Source organism: Syngnathus typhle, linkage group LG17 (assembly GCF_033458585.1).
Source record: "Syngnathus typhle isolate RoL2023-S1 ecotype Sweden linkage group LG17, RoL_Styp_1.0, whole genome shotgun sequence".
In the NCBI taxonomy this organism is placed as follows: domain Eukaryota; kingdom Metazoa; phylum Chordata; class Actinopteri; order Syngnathiformes; family Syngnathidae; genus Syngnathus; species Syngnathus typhle.
The window spans coordinates 2,659,255-2,678,546 of record NC_083754.1 but is presented as its reverse complement, the minus strand read 5'-3'; the positions used below and the strand labels follow the sequence as shown (position 1 = coordinate 2,678,546).

The 19,292-nt window shown below is 41.3% G+C and overlaps 2 protein-coding genes across 3 annotated transcripts; both read right to left on the bottom strand.

Moving 5' to 3' along the window:
- Positions 1-1,460: 1,460 nt before the first annotated feature.
- Positions 1,461-9,291, bottom strand: LOC133170560 (uncharacterized). 2 transcript variants are annotated; one of them, XM_061303584.1, is made up of 3 exons: positions 8,984-9,291; positions 5,149-5,219; positions 1,461-5,041 (listed from the first exon to the last, which is right to left on the bottom strand). In XM_061303584.1, exon 3 carries the CDS (start codon positions 4,802-4,804, stop codon positions 3,143-3,145), a length of 1,662 nt encoding a protein of 553 aa, XP_061159568.1. In that variant the 5' UTR covers positions 4,805-5,041; positions 5,149-5,219; positions 8,984-9,291; the 3' UTR covers positions 1,461-3,142. The 2 variants fall into 2 exon arrangements, with proteins under 2 accessions (XP_061159568.1, XP_061159569.1); XM_061303585.1 differs by lacking the exon at positions 8,984-9,291 and adding an exon at positions 8,277-8,461.
- Positions 9,292-11,345: 2,054 nt separating this feature from the next.
- On the bottom strand, positions 11,346-14,110 carry nfil3-6 (nuclear factor, interleukin 3 regulated, member 6). Its single transcript, XM_061303676.1, has 2 exons — positions 13,801-14,110; positions 11,346-13,166 (listed from the first exon to the last, which is right to left on the bottom strand). Exon 2 carries the CDS (start codon positions 13,105-13,107, stop codon positions 11,965-11,967), a length of 1,143 nt encoding a protein of 380 aa, XP_061159660.1. The 5' UTR covers positions 13,108-13,166; positions 13,801-14,110; the 3' UTR covers positions 11,346-11,964.
- Between the last annotated feature and the right edge of the window lie 5,182 nt (positions 14,111-19,292).

Below are 19,292 nucleotides of genomic sequence, written 5' to 3'. Positions count from 1 at the left end.
TTCTCAGAGAAGCTGTCCCTGCAACTTGAAATAACATTTGGCGGAGTCAAATAAATTTCCACGTACCCCTTTCAGTGTGCTCAGGTACTGAGTCATTTTCTGAGTGGTCATGGAACACACCTCGATTCTACCATGTGTGAGTAAAGTGGAGGCAGGTTTTAATGGACCAGGAACTTCCGTGATAGAAAAAGAGCCAACAAATGAACTCATATCTCATGAGCAATTAGATCAACATTGTTCCAAAGATATTTCAAAATCCTATCCTTGGGGTGTGCATCCAAATGCATCATTTCCGCCATTCATATATTCTACTCTTAACTAAGAGCATCTCTGTCGTAGATCTCCAACAATGTCAGGAACCTCCATCGCTCCATCCTAACTGCCGCCCTTCTCTCTCTCCTCAGCTCTTCTTTACCTCTCTTCACACTGACCTACTTTCCTCCTGACCTGTTTCTGCAAACTCCTGTGCAGTTCAAGTGTAGTCAGGAAAGCAGAGGATGCAGCGGAAAATGTCAACGTGATATTTTTACGTGGATATAGTAGCTGTGTGTATGTGCGTGCATGGGATAGGTTGAATGCGAGTAAAAGCATTAGGGCACTGATGCGTCAGCCTCAAAGAGGTGCTTTGTTTGCAGGCTTAAATGGAGGTAGTGGTCACTTCCCTCCCTCTCTTTTCTGTATCCTGCTCTCCCTCCCTCCGTCAGCCGCCCCTCCCTTTGCCCTTACCGTTGCTATTATCGTGACCTTGTTTTGTGAGAACGTTTGAAGGAAACTTGAATTCGATAGATTCATGGCGTAAGAAAAAGTCTTGAATATGAATATTGTAAAAGTGCAGTGTTAACAGACAGTTGGCCTAGATGTTGGCCACTCCTCTGGCGGGCGCTGCCGAGTTTTGTCCACATCCCACAGTTATGACTCACCCTCTTCACTTGGAGGATGTTTTGCTTGTAACTTGCTCTACTTTATATTATGGCTGCTTAAAATATGTTTTCAGGGGGAAGACCTGTCCAAGGTGTTCAGACAAAAGTCATCATTAGGCAAAGCGGTGGATTTATGATTATTTTAGTCGCGCTTTAGGGAGCTTGCCATGTGTCATGTGAGGGTGTTACCTAAATGGAGGTTTAGGTTTCTAGATCATGTCACCAAAGATCTTTAAATAGATTCAAAATGTTGCTCAATTCATATCTAGTTTTTTTTTTTTTTTTTGTGGGCTGGCCTGAAAAGTGTTGCCACAGTTTTTTTAATGAAATTATATTAAAATTATTATATTAATATTTTTTTTTTTTTTTTGTGGCCTGAAGTGTTGCCAGTTTTTTATTTATGAAATTATATTAGAATTATTATATTAATATATTATATAATTGAATTATATAAAATATATATAAAATTGTATATAATATTGTGAAATAATGCAATATTAAAAAATACATAAATATAAAAACAAAAATGACATGAGGGCATTTGATTGGTTCAACATTCTTTTTATTTCTTTTTCAATCTTGAAATGCTCCCATCTTCATTAGTGTTGTGTTGTCCCATATATTTCAAAAGGAAGCAATGGTAATAATGACCAGCCAGATCAACTGACACCCATCTCACTTTCTCTCTTCCTTTTGTCTACTAGTCTTTTTCATCAAACCATCAGCAAAACCACAAACGTTACTGGTTAATACACACTTGAAGAAGAGGATGGGCGGGTATGAGGGATTATGAGTCAAATACATCACAGTCAATATGAAAAAAAAACAACAACAGTATGGGGGAACTGAACAACAACTTGACGGGAGAAAAAAAAAAAGATATAAAACCAATGAAATAAACATTACAGTGTTGTTCAAGGGTAGTGGGGAACTTTACATTTATACACAAGTGTCAAAAAGCCAAACATGGGTCATATACTTCTGTTTATCCAGTGCAGGCTACTTAGCAAATAGCGCTACATTGAGAACTGGACATTGGAGGCATAAAGGTCATGCAAATTTCCTACATGGCATTTTGATTAGACCAAATTTCTCTTCATCATGTCAACAATTGGAAATGAACCCAAATGGCAGTTCAAACTCCAGACTGCAATGGATCTTGTCTATGTTCATGTGGGCTTTTTATACAGTGTTGGGCAAGCGGAGAAGAGGGAAATAAATACATTGGGCCAGTGAATGGTGACAACAGATATGATTGATAAAGCTCAAATAAAACAAAGTAAGGGCTTATAGCCTGCAGCTGGTGAGATCCACCACATATTTCAAAGGCTGGTAATGAAATCCAAACATTTGAATGAGGAAAAACAAAAATGTTCTCCATTCAGTGCTGCTGGCTCTCCAAAGTGGACAGCCATTTCTGTGTAAACAGATCATTCAAATATGATTCATGCTAAAGCTTAACAATCAAGAGAGAGGCATTTTGATTTGAGCGGGTCCTGCAGCAAGTGTACAGTTAATTTCATTCCGATTCCTTAAAGGATGCTCGTTTCGAAAATCCGTTTGTGCTGCGTTTGTATTCAATTTATTGTAAAATATAGATTTAGAATAGATACATATATTCATATATCACAGTAATGTACAAAACAAGTGCTTCAAAAATAAAGGTGATGCAGATTTTTTTCTTTTTTTTTTGTGGACTAAGGAGGGGAATATGGAGCAACGAGGTAGGGTCTGGGAAGAGGTATGGAACTTGAATTTTTTAAGTTTGGATGGCGTTAGAGCTTCTTTGGTCTTAGGGAACATCCCAAGAGTATGTTTGAATTAAGGCATACAACAACTTGTCTGCAGTCAGATATACGGCAAATTTGATTTGTTTACATTCTTTTTCGGATCCAAATGAGTTTTTGTTTTATGATGTCAAATGAATTGGCAGCGAAGAAAAAAAAAAAAGCACGCAGTTCCATTCCTCCTCTCATTTCATTAAAAAAAAGTGCTTCTGTTGGTATGGAGAGAATGTAAGAAATGACAAAACTGTACAATATCTACAAGTATGATACACAAGTCACAAAGTCCAGCCTTTTTGGGTGACTTTTTTGGGGGGTGTAAAATAGGCCAGCTTCATGTACTCGGGTGATCCAAGGCATTATGGCAGGATGGTGGCCAAATTGTCTTTACTATACACGTCACTGGAGAATGCCACCAACGTTGAAATCTGCTAACTTCTATTTCCCGTTATGTCTCCTCGCGCCTTCCCCGTCTGAAGCCTCCATTGGGTTCTCTCTCTGAATGTTCTGTTGCGGTGATAAGGACAAATATGGATGCTGAGGGAGGGGTGATGTAGCAGAGGGCGGTGTCGTCGGGGACTCCCCGGTGCTGATGGCCCGATGCTTAAGCCTGAGTTTGTGGGGTAACGCCGTGGTCTTCACCTCGCCTTGCGGATCCCGACCATGGGCCTGAGAGCAGTTCTGGGCTTGCGGGGAGGCGGGCCCGTGGAAGCTGTTGAGAAGTTGGTTGTGATAGTTGTCCGAGCAGGACGGGGAAGGAGACTCATCGTCGTCGGTGGAGGCCTCTTTGTCAGAGCTCCTTGGATCGCTATCGCTGGATGACGTGTCTTTACTCGATTGGCCTCGGTAATAAGTATCATTCCGGAGCTCGCCCTCGAAGCTAAGAACGGGTGGTTCCTCGTCTTGGTATGAAGGAGGAGCCTGGTGGTGATACAGATGGGATTGACTGACTTCCTCCATCTGTTTGTGGGTAAACTCTTTGGACAAACAAAGCTCCTGCTGGGGAGACTGGCAAGTTCTGTACACTTGTCTCTGTCCTTCTTCAGTATGGCCGGCCGGGAGCTCAAAAAAAGGCGAGTCTAATGTTTTCCTCTCAAGTTGTTTCATCACCTCAGCCAGAGGTTCTGCGGAGTTCTCCACGAAAGACTGGGGAGCTCGGCCGGCACATGCCTGACCTTTACCTTGCTTCTGCGCATCGAGATCTTGAGGCCGTGTCAAGCTGTCGACAGGACAGAAGAGAATGACGCTCCTCTGGGCGGCAGGTGGTTGAGAGCCAAGCTGCTTATTGACAGTGGGAACAGGCTCCTGATGGGGTTGTTGGTGGTGAAGATGCTGCTGCTGGCTATGATAAGCGGCCTCCATCTCTTGAGAATGCTGTTGGAGCTGGTGATGAGTAGGTACGGATGCCAGACCTCGATGGATGTTAAACATGATCTGGGTGGTAGTGCCGTTGGTAATATCCATCTCCAGCCTGTCACCTTCTTGCTTGATCTCGAAGGGAATTGGGTCTGGGCTGTCTCTGGACGAGCCGTCAGACATGTCAGACAGGGAACCACGTGGTGAGTATTTCACCATCTGCCTGTGGCCCTCGCTGCGCCCGGACTGCTCAGTTTCCGAGGAGTCCGAGTTCATCATCACCTGAGAGCTACTGGAATAACCGCTGGAGTAGTACTGAGAAGATGCTGAAGAAGAGGAACCGCCGTTCCCCGCGCTGTTGCTTCCCTCAATCTGTTGACTCTTCTCAATGTACGAGGCGGTGCTTATAAGGCCAAAGCGTAGCTTCAACTGGAGCAGCTCCGTCTTGAGCCTCACGTTTTCGTCGTTCAGCGCGATGACACGGTTCTCCAAAACCATATCGTTGAGGCGCCGTTTCTCACGGGAACGCTTGGCCGCCTCATTGTTCTTGCGTCGTTTCTCCCAATAGGAAGCATCTTTCTTCTCATCTGAAATGAACTCTCGTTTCCGCCTGCAGTTCATATTGGGTTTGGGTTTGATGACGCGGCCCATGCGAGGCGACGTGCCTTGCATAGACTCTTCGTAACCGGTGAAGGTCTCGAGGTGGCTTCCTGAGTTTTTGAGGACTGAAGTAAGATTTTCCATTCTTGTCTGGTAGTAGCCAGTTTCAACTGGAGGCTGAACAGGTCAGAGATAAAGGTGACGTCACACCTCGAAGATCTCAATCGATTTATTGGAAGCTCAGTTCTGACAAGAGGCAACTCAAGTCTCCAAATTAGCCAAGAAGATCAAGAAGAGCTCAGAATTAGACACCCTCATTTATCCAACTGTAGCTTTGGGTGCTGATACAGGTCTTTCCAACTCGTGATTGAGACACTGAATCTGGAATTGAAGAAAACATGTTGTTCAGTCACAAGTGGCAGATCTTTTGACCTAATAATGTCAAACTCTGGAAAATGTCAGGTCTGCATGTACAATATTCAATCTACCTCAGTGCATCAGTCTCTTGGGGAATCTCGATCTCGTCTGTTTTGTCTGTCCTCGAGGCCAAGATTAGAAACTGCAATGATAAAAAACAGAGAAAATAGAGATGATTATATTGCTCGACTCATCAAAATATCATGTTAAATCCATCCTTGCATTTTTTTTTTTCCGGTTTGCATAGAGGCACTTTTGCATGTCTGGCCGTGTCCCATAGCAACCCATGCAAAGTCCTTTGACCACACTGTCTGACCTTTGTACTCTATCGATCTGCTCTGTCTGAAACCGTATGACCCTTCACCTGGCATGTTGACCTCTGTGATATAATGTGGTCAGTGTTTTATCTTGGTACCCATGTGAGCTTTTGTGATATGCACCAAGGGAACTGGAGGAAAAGGTTAAAAGCTGACATTAAGGAATAAGTAGGTCAACGGCACAAATCAATAGGAGTCTTTCTGGGTTCCGCAGGAACAAGCTCATTGCCTTTCCCAGTGAGGAACCCTCCTGAAAATAGCACCCCCACCCCAACCCCCCCCGTGCATTCAGCCTCAGAGGAATGTGACGGCATTCTTCACCAAAACAACTCAATGCCAAATCAATGATGCAGGGAGAGCAGATAAGGCAGACAAAAGCAAGCAGCCAGTTCAGGTCAAGGGAAATGAGGCCAAGACCGGGGGGCATGAGATTTGGAAGTAGAAGTCTATGTGTTGGGGGGGTGAGCTGGGATATTGATAAATATAGGTCAAGGGTCGCTGCTAAGAGGGTGGTCTGCGTTTTGATGATGGTAAAACATGGAACCAGACTTTCAATAATGGCCATGAATTGCACTTTTTGTTTACATAAATTGATTTAAATTGGGGGAATTTTATGCAACAGCTGATGTATTTTATTGGCTAGTGAGTGTTAATTCATCCACATCTGCTTTTTTAGGTTTCAAATTGCCCCCGTGACTTTTTTTTTTTGGCATGGACTGATTTTTTTTTTTTCTTTCTTATCAGTTGTGTAGCCTAATAGTTTGAGGTTGTCCTCGTGAGCCGTAAACATGTGGCAGCAGTCAGACCGAATGGGAATGGACACAGCCTGTCCCACTGACCCAGAAAGTCAATTTGCCTCCACTGTACAGAATCTAGGTCACCAGAACTGCAGCCGGATATGGGAAGAAAGAGAATTTGGAGAATTTCAGCACGTGAGTGGAGAAATGGAGCGCAGACAAAGAAACGAATCAAAGCGGGAGAGTTGTAACAAAGGATCAGATGGTTGCTCCATATGGGCTGACTGCAACAATGTTGCATCAAAGGAAGGAATGTGTAAAAAAAAAAAAGGGGGCGGGGGGGGTAATCACATCACACATCAGAACCCCGACCGAATGTGACAAGGTCAAAAGTAGCATTTCAAAAGGTCAAGAGGTGACATCACCAATTTCCTTTCTTAAATGAGCTACATTAGTTTGTTTGTCTCTCTCACCCACTTTGTTGACTCCTTTGAATAATGTCGTAATTTAATTTACTCGAGTAACGAGCCATTTTTACGACTCGAAATAGATAAGCGAGCAAACTTGATCTGCTGATCTAAATACACGTCCGTGACCTAGATCACTCCTTCCAATTCATGGCGCACATCACGTGTCATTGCCGGCCGGCCGGGTCTCTGTGGCACTTGTGGAATGATAGCACAGTCAAAGAATCCAAGTTGCCCGCAAACCACCGGGCGCCCGAATCCAAAGACTCTAATTGTGGTACTGGAAACAGCGGATTGAGTCCAACCCTTGCACGTGTTACTGTGGAGCATTTCAGGAAATAGGAGCAGGCTTAAAATAAAAGGCACATGCCTCAAAAGAATGATGAAACACTCCTACATAGGAAAGAGGAGGGGGGGTCGCTATATGGCATGGGGGGGGTCGCTATATGGCATGGGTGGGGTCTGTTTGAATTCTAAATCCGAGTGCAGACTTTATCCACTTAAAAAAAAAAAAAACATGGGGGCGGGGGTTAAAGAATCTGAAAGGCAGCCAGCAAGGTGGAGTCCTATCGAAACTAGATCCTTGTTCCAAGAACACACAACCATATCAGCCCTCTCTCTCTGGAAAAGGGAAAAAAGCCCAGTGACTCAGTCCATGTGTTTCACCAGTCACATGTGCTCCCTTGGCCTACTAAACGCTGTAATTCGCTTGCGCTTGCAGCAACAACCACAAGGCAATAACAAAGCACAACACTCATCTTTTATCATCTCCTATGTGCCCGGAAAGCCAGATAATAAACTTGTGCCACACTTTTTGAAGTGGCTTTTTTTGATAACGTGGACAATGAACCACATTGGATTCAACGCAAATATAGTTCACTTTAATTAAAAGTTTGGACTCACGTGGAATAAAATTCTCCTTTCTGTTATATCCAGTGAGTCTTCTATTGTGCGGTTTTGTGCCTCACCTCACAGCCGCCCCCTCCCACAGGAGTGGTGTGACCTACATTTATAGCTGGCATGGAAACCCACTGTAAGCCACCCAATTGGCAATGTCTTCACCACACAATACAGTTTCACCCCGATTGCATAATAAATCAAATTTTGAAAATGTATTTTCATTTATTAATTGATATATTAATGGATCTCTGTATTTAATTTACATCTATAGACACCACCAAATAGCTTTTTAACTGTACATGCCAGATTAAGAGAATTTTATTTTTATATTTCTCATGTATGCTAATTATATGTTGACAGGTGACTTTAGCATTCCATTGCTAAAAACCTGCAAGGGCAAATGGGGTAACGCTAAACACGTGCTATGTAATGTCTATGTGTGCTATGTAATTATTTATTTATTTTTAAACAAACAAAAAAAACTTTTGTAATAGCAATGCCCACTATTTAAATCTATTTGACTCCATTCTACATGACAAGCCCTATTGAAATATTTTAATTTCCGTTTTCCCATCATTAGCGGTTATGGGAATATTTCAACCCGCGTGCTTTCTTTGTTGTCCTGTCTGACAAATAAGATTCATGCGTTTTGTAATTAGATCCTAATCAGCTGCATGCATCCATCATAAGTAATTAATGCACAAATAAATACAAATAAACTTGCAATTACATTGACCCTCGTCTGACCCACATTGGATCCAGATGTTCCGCACCTCACCTTGTAGTCACCAAATCCGGTTAACTTCACCATTCTTCTCTCGGTCTATTATTAAATATGGCTCCCATTTGAAATGATACAAAATCACCATCCAAAGAAAAAAATCCGACGCACCCGCTGCGCGCTCGTGTCTGACTTTGCGCTTCCCGGTTTGTGTTTTGCGTCTTCTTGGGCGGGGATTTAAGGGTTAAACCGGAGGACCGCACCAGCCGCGTTAACCCTTACAAAGAAGCAGCTACACGTGACACGGAGAAGCGTGTCCGCGGAGTTTGTCTGCACGGACTAGTCTACTAACCCACAACGAGAGCAAATGGGTTACTTCTCATTTAATTTACCGCATCATGCAATAAATATAGCTTCTATAATATATATAAGGAATTATATAACATACATGTATAATATATAATAGTAATCGTATGAAAATAAGAATTATTATTATTACTATTATTGTTTATCTTTATTTATATGCACAGTACCTGCACACTTATGGACACGTGTAGAGACTGAATAAAAATGATGCCGGATCCAAATGATTAATTGCTGTAGAATAACATACATCCCCCCCAAAAGGCGTAACCTTCATCTATAGGACTTTCCTCTCACACACAGACGCACATTTAAGATTAAGAAAATAATTCAGTCGGAATGAGGACTGTGTGGTTATAAATCATTGCATTTTTGAGATGGAGAAATGATGGCACACTCACCCAGTTGTTTATATTATAGAATTCCGTGGGCACCAATCCGTGTGGTGCGTGCTGTCGTATACTCCTGAAACCAAAGCCATCCGCCAATTTGCAAAAGTCCAGCTCTCCGTTCAGTGCAGGGAGCACAGTGGATCTTGTTTTTAGTGCCTTGCTCATGTCATGTTAGCTCCAATTCCTCCCTCTCTCTATTTCCCCTTCTCTCAATGTCTAAAATGTATGTTAGTAGGTCAGATGTTGCATAACACGACGCTTTGGGTGCCTAGTCACGTTTTTTGTTTCTCTCCCAGTTCTGCACCCTCCCATCTCTGCATGCCTTCGAATCCCATTGCAGAAGAGATTGAAGGGGAAGGGCTAAATGATGTAAGGGGCGGGGCCTTGCAAAACTGTCAATGCAGACTGCGTGATAGGAAATTAGGGACCTAAGGATGTGAAATTAGTCTGGGGGTCAGTGGAGGCAATGTATGCCAATATCCCTCAAGTCACGTGCACATCGAGCCACAATAGTATTTGTTATAGCAACTGCCAGCAATAACTATAATAAAAAATTGTTTTCCTGAATATTCACCTCGCTTCACATAGTGTTGAATAACCCGGCTGCGATTGAAGCTCGTATTGTGATTCGGTTTGATTACGAGCAGGAATGTTGAACATTCTGGCAGACTTGAAGTGTGGAAATCCCTCACGCAAAAAGTGTTAATGTTGTCATGGCGCAGCAACACGACTTTGTGTAACTGAGGACTGTGAGGCATTCGAAATAGTTGACTGGCTATCAAACATGACAGTGTTGAGTTGACAACAAACTGGTTTGGTAACACTGACCATATTTGAACCGGACAATGTGAAGGGGACAGTTTGCATGCCACTTTGTTTGCCAGTCTGCAAGAACTGGCGGAGCTAGGATTTCAATTTCATTATTTAGTCTGGCACCTGGGGGTTCAAGGGGGGAGGCCTGTGCCCCCCCCCGTAGCTCCGCCACTGTCTGCAAGTTCAACTTACTTTTAAGCGGAAAATTTGATTGTAGTTGATCACGCTGTAAGCAGCCACAATTTATTTTTTTTGCAGCATGGGATGATTTGTTGTAAGGTTCTTCTTCTTAAACAATGCCAGGAAATTGTCAGTTAAAACTCCGCATATTTTACAGAGGTCATTTTAGCACTCCCCATTATTCCAGCCTGAAATATTACCATAAAATTTTTTTGGAAGGAAGCAGGAGTCAATAGGAAAAAAAAATTTGTAAACTTGACACTGTTATGCAGACCAGTCATAATTTATGATCCTGACCAAAAATAAGCTTCCACCTGCACATTCATAAAATTGTGCAAATTTAAATTTGGAAAACAGGATCACCTGAAGTGCAACTCTTTGTTTCCCCTCCAAGGATGAAGGATACAAATAGCACTGAAGGAGCTGAAGCATTGGCTGCATGGATGCCCCTCCCCCATCAAAACACACATTCTCCGTCTCTACATCATTCCTTTCTTTTCGCACCCCATCCTTATCCCCGCCCGAGCAGCCCCCCAGCTCTGTCTGCAAGCGTTCCCATGGCAACTGTCGCACTGCCTGCCTAGCAACAGGCGTTATCCTTTCACTGAAGAAAAAAAAAAAGGATGGTGGTGGTGGGGGCAACAGATTGGGGGAAAGAGGGGGTTGTGAGAGTTACGTAGATGTGAGTAGTGATATTGCAGTGGCATCATGAAATGACATTCCTTTCTCCACACCTGCAGCATCTGTCGCAGTCTTTTTCATTCCAACACAAGATTGTTCAATTTATTTTGAAGATATATTTTAATTTATAAGGATTGTAGATGAAATTGCATTTATATTCAGGAAGTAATGTGCCCTTGAGTTTATTATGGATATTGAATATGTAGGCTACCTAATCTCTGGGACGAACTTTAGCTTCGGGTTATTAACCAACCTTAAATTAATGTGTTTTGGTTTTTAAAAAGGTTATATCTTACATAAAGCAAAATAAAACGGTCTACAGTATACAAAAACATTTGAAATGAATCGTAAAGTCTGCCACATAACCTTTTCTTGTCTAAATATAATTGAAAGAACAAAAATGGAGAGCTGATGAAATGAACTCATCACCAATTTGCTAATATCAGAACAAAAGAATAGAATTTTCCAATGATTTGCATGATGAAAAATGGATTTAGACTTGAATGACTCTCAATGATATTCTGCTGCCCCCTGGTGGACAACTATACAAACAACGAGCAGTCTGTTGACTTTGTTGCTAGTTTTACATGATGAGAAACATTACAAGAGCTGCAAACATGTTTTAAACTTACTCAGCAACTCTATTATTTACAAAAAAAGAGGATAATTTAATATATATAAAATGACCATAACACAGTGACTTTATCAAATGTTTATTTCAGTTGAAATAAAAATATACAGACACCATTCAGATCTGAACAGATAAATTGACAAACAACAAATATAAACACAAACAACCAACAACACATTGAAGGAACCTTGAGTCTTTTTTATTAGCTCACCAGGTTTTGATGTCCACCTGCTACCTTCTTATCTGCTATCTGTTTACAGTGATCTGACTTGTCTCAACAGTACAAAGCATTTTGCAATCGCTTTTGCGAAAATGTTTGAACTTGTGATGTTATTTGCCATCGTTAGCTGTCACAGTGTGTTGGATTATAGAAATTAATGTACAGTGAACTCCCGCATAGTGGTGGTCAGCATTAGTGAATTCAACTATTTGCAGATATATTTGGGAACTTATATTTTCTTGTATTATTCTTCATGCGGCATCTATCAGCAATTTTTTGTGCAATTTCCCCAAACCACCACGATTAACGAGATTCATTGTACATCTGACACAAAATGGAAGCTCCATGCCTGAGGCGTGCAACCTAAACAGCAGACTACAAGAGGAATATATATTACTGACATTTATTACAAAAAAAAAAGCAAAACACATCACATTGTTAACGATTACTGACAAAGAGTGCTTCTTAGGTAGCGTTGGACATGAGCTGCTCTGTGAAAAGTTTTTTAAGTTGAGCCACCTCCATGCTCAAAGAGCTCAGTTGAGTCTTCAGGAAGTTGTTCTCATGCTGGTACTTGACCTCTGTGTGTCCTTGAGAAGGAGGCTGCGGGTTGAAGTTTGGGGCGACATGCTGAGGTGACTGTCTCCCCTTCCTGCCCCCGTTGTTCTGCAGGGGAAGCCACGGGCTCGAGTGCCCCTCTCCTGTTTCGCCTCTAATTAGTTCTTGGCTTTTGGGGGTATCACGCGGACCTTCTACGGTGGGAGGTGCCGGGCTGCGTCGAGTGCCGCTGGGATCGCTTGCCGCATCGCCTGCCTCACAGTTGCCGGGCGTCTTGAAACGTAGCTTATGCGGGAGGTTCTTCATAGACTCGGCTTGGTCCACCCTGTGGTGGACATCAGCAGAGTGGTAGAGGTCCAAGTTCATCTCCTCTGCTCTGTGTGGTGAAGATTTTTCATGGTCACTGAGCCGGTCTTCGAAGTAGACTGGGCTTCCAACACTTGAGCTACCTGGAGTTGAAAAGCCCGAATCTTCTGACAGGTTGCCACCGTCTCTGGAGCCCCGTCCGCTCGGCTGACTCGTCTGGTTGTTGGTGTGTGATGAGGAGTTGAGGAGATAATAGTGGGGAGTCACACTCGGAGGGGTGTGCGGAGGCGCCGCGGAAAGAGGCAAGATGGCCGCATTGGACGGATCTTTCACCAAACCAAATCGGAACTTGAGAGCCAACAGCTCGGCCCTGAGCCGAGCGTTCTCCTCCAGCAGGGCCAGCACGCGACTCTCCAAGACCATGTCGTTCACCCGTCGCTTTTCCCGCGAACGCTTGGCCGCCTCGTTGTTCTTCTTCCTTTTGTCCCAGTAGCCTTCGTCTTTCTTTTCCAGCGGGATGAACTCACGCTTGCGTCTGATGCTGGATGAGGGACTTTCTTTGCGCTTCACGGCGGTGGGACGGCCCAGCAGGGAGCGGGCCAGCAGGTTGCTGGAGGTCAGGACGGACATGGTATCATCTGCGAAGGCTAGAGGTACCTTCTCTGCTTCTGCTGAGGACTCCAATGGGTGGAGCATAGCTACACCTTGCTGCACCCTCATCTCCTGGGATACCTCCTCAAACATTGAGAATGTACAACAGCGTCAAAGCTCGGGTTGCGTTGATGTTGCAGCAACAGTGCCACCTAGTGGTGAGGGAGACACAATGGAGGGGATTTAATGGTTACGCAACTGCCATTACAACACAATATTATGTAAGTCTATTACACTACTCTGGTGAAACTGGAGCAACTTGTGTAATTTATAATCAATAAGATCTTACGTGACACTAAGATGGTGATGTGGCACAACTTTTTTTGTGTTATAGTGCCCTACATGACTTTGACCTACATTTTTATTTCACTTAAACCCATCGCCAGAATACACCAGAATATACTATAATAATAATATAATAATTTATATACTATAAATAATACTTGTTTTATTATAGCACAGCGCCTTTTAAATCTACCTAAATTCCGGTCTTCCGCCACCAGGACTATCGACCCACTTCTGACGGGAACACAGTCTGTGTCCTGACGAGAACAGACTAAACCTGCATAAAGCGGCATATTGTCCCAAACTAACACAGACTACGCCAGGACATTTTGTACTAATCAACCCCTTATTTTTTTTCAGAAAAAATAAAATGCAACTTAATTCCACGTTTAGAAAATGGAAAAATAAATATAGACTAAACCCCCGAATAATACACTAAATTCAAATACATCACTATTTAAGTACTACTGATAATAATAGTGTAAATGGAATTAGTTGTACCTGTGATGGGAATTCGGTGCCGCCGGTTCCCGAAGATGCGCTGTCTGTTCCTCCGTGCGGGCTGCAGATGCTCTCTGCTCTGCTCTGTAAACGTTACGTGATATTATCAGCCGCGTTGTTCTTCACTCTGCTCTACTTGGATGAGCGCTGCAGCTTTGTAACGCAGAGTTCAGCTTGGGACGGTTTCTCTCCTTGCATGAACCAGCTGGGGTCCGGTTTGTGTGCAAATTGAGGGACCGCCTTCTAAAGTGACCACTCTCATAAGCCAGCCCCCCCGCCGCGCGCCGACGACCGCCCCTGTGCAGAGGAAAGCTCCAGACGGTTGCCGCAAATAGCAGATGCCGTCGTCATATGACCTCATCGACTCCTCCCCACATTGCGTAAGTGCGTCATAATGAAGCAATGTTACGCCATTGCAACACAAAGCAGCAGAACCAGCCGAAAATCAGAACCAATATGAATCTGAGCAGAATTTGCATCAGTAGCGAATTAAAAAATATATATATCAATGGTATAGTTGATCCATCTATCAGATTTTTTAATGTTATAAATAAAAGCAGGTTCTAAATAAACAGTGTTTGTCCAAACAAACGAATCAACCTCCTGTATGATTTTTTTTTTCTCGGAGATAATAATTGTCATTTCATATTTTGCTGCTTATGGTGCAATTATGTGACAGACACCTGTAAAACACATTTCAGAAATATTACGGAATGAATCTTTTATTAATCAAGCAATTACAAACAACTCTGAGAATAGAGTTCGTCATCACTGCACATTACAATTATGCCCCCCCCCCCCCAAAAAATAAAATAAAAACAGATTTGTGTCCTAAACTGGAAGCTGTCTGACAGGATGTTCCTGACTCACACTTTCCAACCTGACTGCTAATTTGAATTGGTTGCATAGGCAAGAGTTAACAGCCTCAAGGTCAAACAGCCAAACAAACCTGTTTGGTTTTAAAAGTATGATCTTTCACTTTCAAGTCAATAAACCGCTTGAGCAAGCAAACGTGTTTTAGTTGATGGTTAACGCCATCCGCTTTGATCCCCTTCATTGTTTGGCGACCTTGAGATCTTGATGGAGACAAAAGCCGGTGCCTTTACAATCACAGCAGATTGTCATTTCCTATAAATGGGACTTTAAAAAAAAAAAAAAAAAATGACATGCAGTTGTATGTTGGAACATTGTTGTATAGATGGTAGAAAACAGATGGATTGATATTTAACGGCACTTAAAGTTTACAGTTCCAGTAGGCAGGCATTTTAACATAGAGATAAAATCATGCTGCGAGCTACATTATCGAATCAATCAAATACAGAATTTCTTGGCAAATAGATTGTTGTTTCTTGTCGTAAATAATGCCTTCAGTTTTCTTTGACATTAATTTTTCAAAAGCAAAGGTCAATATATGAGAGAAAGAAATTATTCATCATACTGAGTCTGGGCCCTGAGGACATGTATTAAAAAAAAAAAAAAAAGTGAGAACAGAAAGTGCTCTGAGTAGTTGGCACAAACTAACAATGGTGAGTTTGTTAAAAGAATTAAAACTAATCAATGAATGGTAAGCATGCAAACATAGAACACGCTAAATCTTTTTTTGTATGGATCTATAGGCTGCATAATACATGATGTTTTTATTTTCTTCCCTGGGATTTTTAGAAATGATTTCATTACGGGAAGACTGTCACTCCACAGAGGCTCAATTTGAAGACTACAAATCATACCGCTTCATTAATGCCTTTATGAAACAATAATGAGCTGTCTGTTTGTCGTTGCCTCAGTAAACATCCTGGAGCTCTCATAAATCTTCAGACCAATAAAATATTACACGAAATAATGATTTATAAATCCGGATTGTACTTTCCAACAATCTCTACTAACAATCATTGAAGTACTCCGAGAGATTGTTTTGACCTAAAAAGAATGCAGCAATGTTTTCTTAAGAAACAAAATCCCCAAGGTCATAGTGACTGTTTTCTTTACGCAACAGGAAGTCGGTTACATCACAGATCTGATTGCCTTACGAAATAAATGCAATACTTCAAGTTCTACTTTCCAAAGCAGCGTTGCTTCAGGCTTCTTTGGAAATGGGTGTGGAAGAGCTGATTTATGTCTTTCATATGTCGTTCTTACAAGATCAGGAAAAAAAAGCTTTCTGTAATTATTGACCATGTCTTTATTGTATTGATCAAGGAGGAGCTTGTAATTTCATCATGTTAACACTACAATGTTCTTCTGATGCATCAAAACAAAAAAGTAGTTTGGAGCGAACTCAAGTCAGCGAACCTCGTGAGAGAATAAATGTTTCTCAGGTTTAAGCTGAAATTCTTGACATTCAAGCCGAGCCCCTAATGGAATGGCTGACCTTGTTTTATTTGACCTCTAGGCGGGTAAACCTGCAGCTGGCTTCACTGAAAAAACATGTCAGCCAAGAATTTACAAGAAGGCTGACTTCCTGAAAACTGTAAACTGACACTTGTGCTAAAAAAAAAAAAAAAAAAAAAGCATCAAGGCTTGAATGAGTTGATGAAAGAGTTGGCAAATCACAAATAGCATGCTTCATCTTGCTGTGACAGAAAAAATAAATAATCTGATAATTTTCACAAAAGACTCATTTTGCAACTCACTAAAAGCAACGCTAGACAAAAAATACCCCGTTGTTATTCCGAGGACCTTTTAAAACTTTTACAAGACAGTTTTACCAGATATTCAAAACATAATAATAACCCTGATATGGCCGAATAATTGGAATAATTAATTTATGATCTCCTGTAACAGTCTTAACAAGAAATGTGTCTCATCATTAATAAGAATATATTACAAATACCTCACATTTGTACAGATTGAGGCTTGCTGTTGTGTTACACAAGGGTGTTGCGCAATCCAGAAACCAGACATTGGGAGTGCAAATTCTCCTTCCAAAAACAGCCAGCCAGGTGCCATTAGTTCTCGACTTTGGATTTGCTTGCTGAAGTTGACAAATAAGTGCACGATACGTCAAGCGGAGCCTATTTCCACCCCAAAATAGACCAGAAGTCTTTGGAAAAGGGCAGAAGGGTGACTGACATAGTTAGCCGATCAGAGGAAGAAGGTCAGAGCCATTAATCACTTTTAGCTCACTGTCACTGCAGGTACAAAGTGTTCCTGACTAACTGCTGTCTCATTTGTAGAGTTTTTCTCGTCTCGCTTCCGAGCAATGACGCTTGTAAAATGTGCTGCGGGAACATAACGTGCACAGCAGTAAAGCATTGGCCTACTTTTTACATTAGGTTACCTAATGTGATAACACCCTAAGGCATTCATGAGCTGCCGTCGATTGTTTGTTATGTCAGGCACTGAAAGTGACGATGACGAAAAACAACTGTGCTCCAGTTCATATCCAAGTGTGACAAAAACATATCTGACGGTCTGTTTATTTATTTTTTCTTTCGGAGAGACGTGCAAGGCAACTCGCATCTAAATACTTCCCAGAAACTCATTTTCCACAAACATTCCACAAATTCAGATCCAGGAATGTATTTATTTAAAAGAAAGATCCATAAATACAAATAACCATATTTGATGATTACAATTTGTAGTCGAATGCTTTTAGACCAAAACACATTTATGTAACGGCCGTAGACATAATCTCACCCCCCCCATTATGCACAGATGTATTGGTGGAGCTATAAATAGCCCATGACTCATTTTGGCGGACTTGGGGTTCAGTTTCATAACAAGGAGAGTGCTGCATTTACTTGTTGCCTGCCGGTGGATGCATTTTTGGTTGGTCAAGTAAACTATAATCATTGCTATTCCATCACAGTTTCAGTTTTACTGCAGTACTAAAGCGAAGGTTGTTACAGAGACAAAAACAAATAATATATCGATAAAAGACAGAAGCCAAGAGACTCAGACCTGCTTTCCTCTCAATGATTCTATTCTTAGCCTTTTGAAATACGTCACACTGTTGCCAACGCAACCCGCTTTGGATCTTTTAAGGGAGGGGAGACGGGTTGGGTTATGAAATGCACACAGTGCAAAAAACAAAAACAAAAAAAAAGTTCATGCAAGACAACTGAGATTGATTTTGTGTCCAACCATTCAAAACACCATGACAGAACTGATTATCATAATAGACGAATTATAATTAAGTATGATCATAGAAAAATGCATTAGCTAAAAAAAAAAAAAAAAAACACACTGGCTTGTGGCAAAAGCAATCACCCTATGCTGAACTAGAAAAGAAAAAAAACCTAAACTCTAAAATAAAGGTTTTTTGCTGAACACGAGAGATTTCCTGTATTATCCACTTTCATGTATTTGTACTGAGGAAAAAAAAAACCTAGCTAGTGTAAAAAGAGGCTTTTATACCATCAAAACATTTTGCTCACAAAACAATTTTGCTCCTGATGATAACCGAAAAAAATCCAACCTAAGTGAAGGTATATCTATTTTTTGAATGTGCAAACTGACATCAACGGTAACTGGTTGGCTCTTTCATTTGGGAACAAAAGGTTCATTCAGACTAGCACGTAACCATCCCTGATTATGTAAAGCATATTTTGCGGTTGCATAATCCGTCTCTAATAAGAGGGTTTGTGCACATATAGGTGCAACCGTTTGTTTTCCTTTGGCGTTGTTCATTTCAGCATAACAGTGGCACACAAAAGTGGATGTTACATCACATCACACACTACCATACAATAAAAATAAAACAATTTACATGCATGTCCAAACTAGGATCCCTTAAGTCACATTCACATGAATTTGCTTGAATTAAAATGTTCTGGAACTCTTAACAAGCGGACAAATCTCATGACTTTCTGAAGAACACTATTATGTGATAAAATGGATGGTTCCCATAGGTCACACAAATTCACTGTTTGTTTGTTTTTCCGTTCATGTCAATTAAGGTCAAGTACCATAATTCCCTGAGGCTCCCGTACATATTTTCAAGGCTCAAATCACATAACGTTGATGTCTCATAATGTGCTTAATATTTCAGAGATTTTCCACATTTATGCAATGCAGAATTTCCCAATTAACTTTTATGAGGGCATTTTTTAAATTATTATTAGCTGTTAAAAATCTTACATATTTATGGAAAATTAAGCACTGTGAATTTTTTTTAAACAATTTAATTTGTGGCAGTTGGCAGCCAAAAGCTAAAATAAAATAATTTAATTGTGATTCACATTTTTGCAAAAAAGAATAAAGAAATCTGAAGGAATTCCATGACTAAAGAAGAAAAGATGTGTGAGAGGGTGTGCACACTTATGCAACCGCATTTTATCAGTTGTTTTGTTCGTTTTTATTTTCTTAACGTTTTTCCTTCATCACAAAAGACTTTTTTTTATATCTACCATAGATTCCTGAAGCATAAAAATATTTTTTAGGGCAGCTTCATTTAAATGTCCCATTTTATGTAATGCAAGAGACACGCCTAAAAACACAACAGCTAATGTCAACCACAAGGAAAAGGTAGCACACCAAGAACAAACATTGAC

Excerpts from the sequence above, each read along its gene's own strand:
- LOC133170560 (XM_061303584.1), bottom strand. The coding sequence starts at position 4,804 with ATGGAAAATCTTACTTCAGTCCTCAAAAACTCAGGAAGCCACCTCGAG.
- nfil3-6 (XM_061303676.1), bottom strand. The coding sequence starts at position 13,107 with ATGTTTGAGGAGGTATCCCAGGAGATGAGGGTGCAGCAAGGTGTAGCT.